The 3,771-nt window shown below is 41.4% G+C and overlaps 1 protein-coding gene across 1 annotated transcript; it reads left to right on the top strand.

Moving 5' to 3' along the window:
* The first annotated feature begins 1,012 nt into the window (after positions 1-1,012).
* Positions 1,013-2,337, top strand: LOC145448855 (uncharacterized). The gene is made up of 2 exons (XM_080327301.1): positions 1,013-1,271; positions 1,486-2,337. Exons 1-2 carry the CDS (start codon positions 1,230-1,232, stop codon positions 2,335-2,337), a joined length of 894 nt encoding a protein of 297 aa, XP_080183427.1. The 5' UTR covers positions 1,013-1,229.
* Positions 2,338-3,771: the final 1,434 nt, after the last annotated feature.

Here is a 3,771-nt window from a genome sequence, read left to right on the forward strand (position 1 = left end):
TTTATGAGATCTGGTAATGTCAATGACCGACTGTCCCGCGTTCCGCTTTTTCCGCTGTTTCCTCGTTTAAGTGCCTACTTTGTGATCCACTGAGGTCAATGACCTTCTGTTCCGCGTTCCTCGTTTTCCTCTGTTTTAGCGTTTTAGGAATCGAGGTTTCCCGCTTTTTCCGGAGTTTCCGCGTTTTAGGGGCCCTTTTCGCGAGTTCCGCGTTTTCGGCGTTCCCTCCTTTTAGGGTTACCCTCAAACTTGCGTCCGGGAGGAATTTCTAAAATATGCTTAAATGTCCGGAATTTTGAAGGCTAGACGTAGGCTCATAATTTTTTCGTAAATAAAGATAATAACATCATTTTTGGGGATATTTAGTATTTACGCTACATGATATTTTTTTCGCGCTGCAAAAACTGCAATAAAATTTAAGAAAAAAAACCCTTCAATTACTGAAATAGGCTTAATTGTAATCGCAATCATAGGAGAACGGTATATTCCTAGATATGATTAAGGTCGTAAACATGCTTTCTTCAAAGATAGTGGTTCCAAACGTGGGGGTCGTTTGCCTTTATTCTTTGGTTTGCGAAGATTTTGAGCGTAAGCAGCTTCCAAAATAACCCGTGAGTAATTCTGGGCAAAGGTGCTGAATTCTTTTAGTAATCAGCTCGTCAAATTATGATCTGGGCCACGGAACATTTTCAAATTGGAGATGAAGGCGCGACCATAAAAGGTCGGAAACCGCTGGGTGTGGGGTGTCTATAAAGCTCCGTGGTGCGCACCGGCATGAGGCTGATAAACCATCTTTTCGGTGTGATATGAACGTGACTTAACGATATACAATTACGCTCCCTGTATTTCCGAAGTCATCATCCTTCCCAGCTCTACCGCTAACTCTGATCGTGTGGGCGGAGAAAGGATCAAACTATATAGTAATATACGGGAGAACCAATAATATTGACAGAATTCATTCAAGAAATTTAACGACCAGATGCGTATAGAAACCAGATGCATATAGCATAGCAATTTACAACGTAGCTGGCATGGAGACTTAATATGTGAACTTGTGGTTTATAACTCCCCCTAGTGGGAGGGTAACCCAATACAAATATGACATAATAGAGGATGCGTAATGACAGTGTTACTAACAATGTCAGGGGCGATGTTATGCGGATTTGCTGTAAGTTGATCAGTATATATAGAGTATCAGATATCAGTATAATCAGATTAAGTTGATTGATATGGAATTCAGCGAAGAAGAATTGCTAAGAATATTCGATGACGTGAGTAGCCTATCTCGCTCTCGAAATGCATTCGTAATTGCTTCGTAAAACGTCTATAGGCAGCGGCAGCCTCATGTGCAATCATTCTTTCTCCCAGTAGATATTAGCATAGCAATCTACAACGTAGTTACGTTGTAAATTGCTATGATATTAGCCTAGAAGCTGTCGTTCAAGTATTCGCAGCATGTCTTGACGGGAATTTATATCTTTACAGATGGATGATTATGAGGTCACTCCACAAGATTCAGCCGTAGCGGGGAGTTCCGGGGCCTGTATAAGCAGCGTCAATCCGTCCCTTACAGTTGAAGTGTGTTTTGGAGACACGCAACTGTCAGAAATAAAAAAAATTCTCGAAGCCACCATTGTCGACCTGGATGCATCAATGGTTGATGACATCAAGGACGAAATAATGCAAGACTTGAGTCGAATTTTTGGATCAAAATCGACAATGTTGGTGCAGTACTCGGAAATGCTCCGCAAAGCATACTGTGGAAGTCGTACTACACCATCTGAAATGACAGTAAAGCGAATAATAACAACTGCCGCCCCAAAAATAATTCAACTACGGATGAATTCAAAATATTCGAATTCTTCAAAATCCACCATTGAAGATATTTCCATTACAAGTGATGACGAGAAGGTTTTGAAATATATGGCAGGCGCGTTACTGAAGTGGGGACTGCGGAATAGCTCGGGTGAAGATGCAAATTGGATTCGGTCGCAAATATCCTCAGACAGTTCATTACCATATGAATTCTCAAGAATTGACCGAGGATATTTGCTAGCACCAAAAGAGTCCTTTTTCGCGCTGATAGTGGAGGCAGAATACTCACTTCGAAGATTGATTTCCTCCAAATCAGTCAACGAGCATCAGATAATCAACAACCTGCATAAGAAAGCCGAAAGTTGGAACTCCGTCATGCAACTATTGATCACCCGTTTTATCCGTGCACGATCGCATATGCACTGGAAGCGGGTCCTCGAATACAGCAAGCTAGCGAAGTCCAAAAGTCGCAAATCTACTTCATCCCTCCGAAAATCATTGAAGGATTTGCACAAGTCCTAGTTAAATTAAGTTGAAATGCTAATCTTTATTTGATAAAAATTTTACAATAAAAACCTAACTTAATGATATATTCATGTATCGGAATGAACCCGGATATTTTTGCTGAAACTCATTAGGGGTGACTATCAGCCAATAGTATAGAATTGGAAAGAACATTGCATATCAATAATCACAAAATATGACGTCACTGGTATGAAATTTCGAATAATTGAGCAGAAAAGATAGCTATAGGTTATAGGCCGATTATTTTTAGATGATACACGAATTCCTTCCGTTCGCACAAACTAGGTTGGCGTGAACTAGACCGGTGACATCGTATTTTGTGATACGGATTTTGATATACAAATGTTCTTTTCAAGTTACTGACGATTACCTGAGATGATTGTCAGCAGAAATATTCGGATTATTTCAATATGAATATATTATTCAATTGTATACAAAGTTCTGTGCCTCCAGTAGTTTCATCATAAAAACCTAGAAAGCTTACTACAGGGGTTGCAGTATATTAGCGCCACGTATAGGGGCAAAATGGAGCAACTCTGCAGAGCGCGAGTTTGCACTGAAGAGTGCTACCGAGGGCGAGTCTGTGCGTGAGCATCGCTGTCGCTGGTGACCAAAGTATGCTTCCATTGGATCCTGATTAATTCTGCGGGGAAGTATGTACTGGGCACCCATTAACAGACATTCCCGAATAATTGCTACCATCGACTTGGTAGCCACTCGCAACCCTTCCTCAGTAGGGCGGCTAATGAGCATCAACGAGCGATTCACGTCACCCGGGAGAACTCGGGATTGTGCCCGTACATGCCATTGATCCAGGTAATTAATGAAGTCATTCTCTAGCCAATGTAAACGGTCGTCATCTGCGGAATAGAATGGTCGACGATCAGGTTTGAATTTTGATCCTTGAAATCCCGAATTCATCGCGTCGAACCACTTATCCACATGCAGGATAAATTTGGACAGGGCGGGTTCATTATCTCTTATGGCTGTACCTATGGAAACCAAATAGACTTAATTGCGAACGAATAATTTTGTTCAAATTCATACGTCACCTAATGTAAATGAAAGTGTCTGCGCTGCCAGTCGGACATTCATTTTCTCCCAAGGCGTTGGAGAAATGTGCGACTCCGTTAAATGCGGATAGAACCGTAAATCACCACGAGCGATATCTGCCTGTAACTTTAAATGCAATCATACCATCATTTCCACAACAGACTTTCACTCACCCTTACCAACTCTTTGATGGGCTCCATCACTATAAATCCATCGTTCCACATGCACCTCTTCGAGTTCAATAGGTTATTGCGTGCAGTTTTGAGCAGATGTGGAGGGTCTGGCACAAAATAGATGTACCTGAATACACAATCGAGTCAATGTTCCTGTACTTATATCATCTAACTGCAAGGTGCATCACACATGAGAATAGAGCAA

Source organism: Botryllus schlosseri, chromosome 10 (assembly GCF_051294905.1).
Source record: "Botryllus schlosseri isolate E-star chromosome 10, Bs_hap1, whole genome shotgun sequence".
NCBI classification, from domain to species: Eukaryota; Metazoa; Chordata; class Ascidiacea; order Stolidobranchia; family Styelidae; genus Botryllus; species Botryllus schlosseri.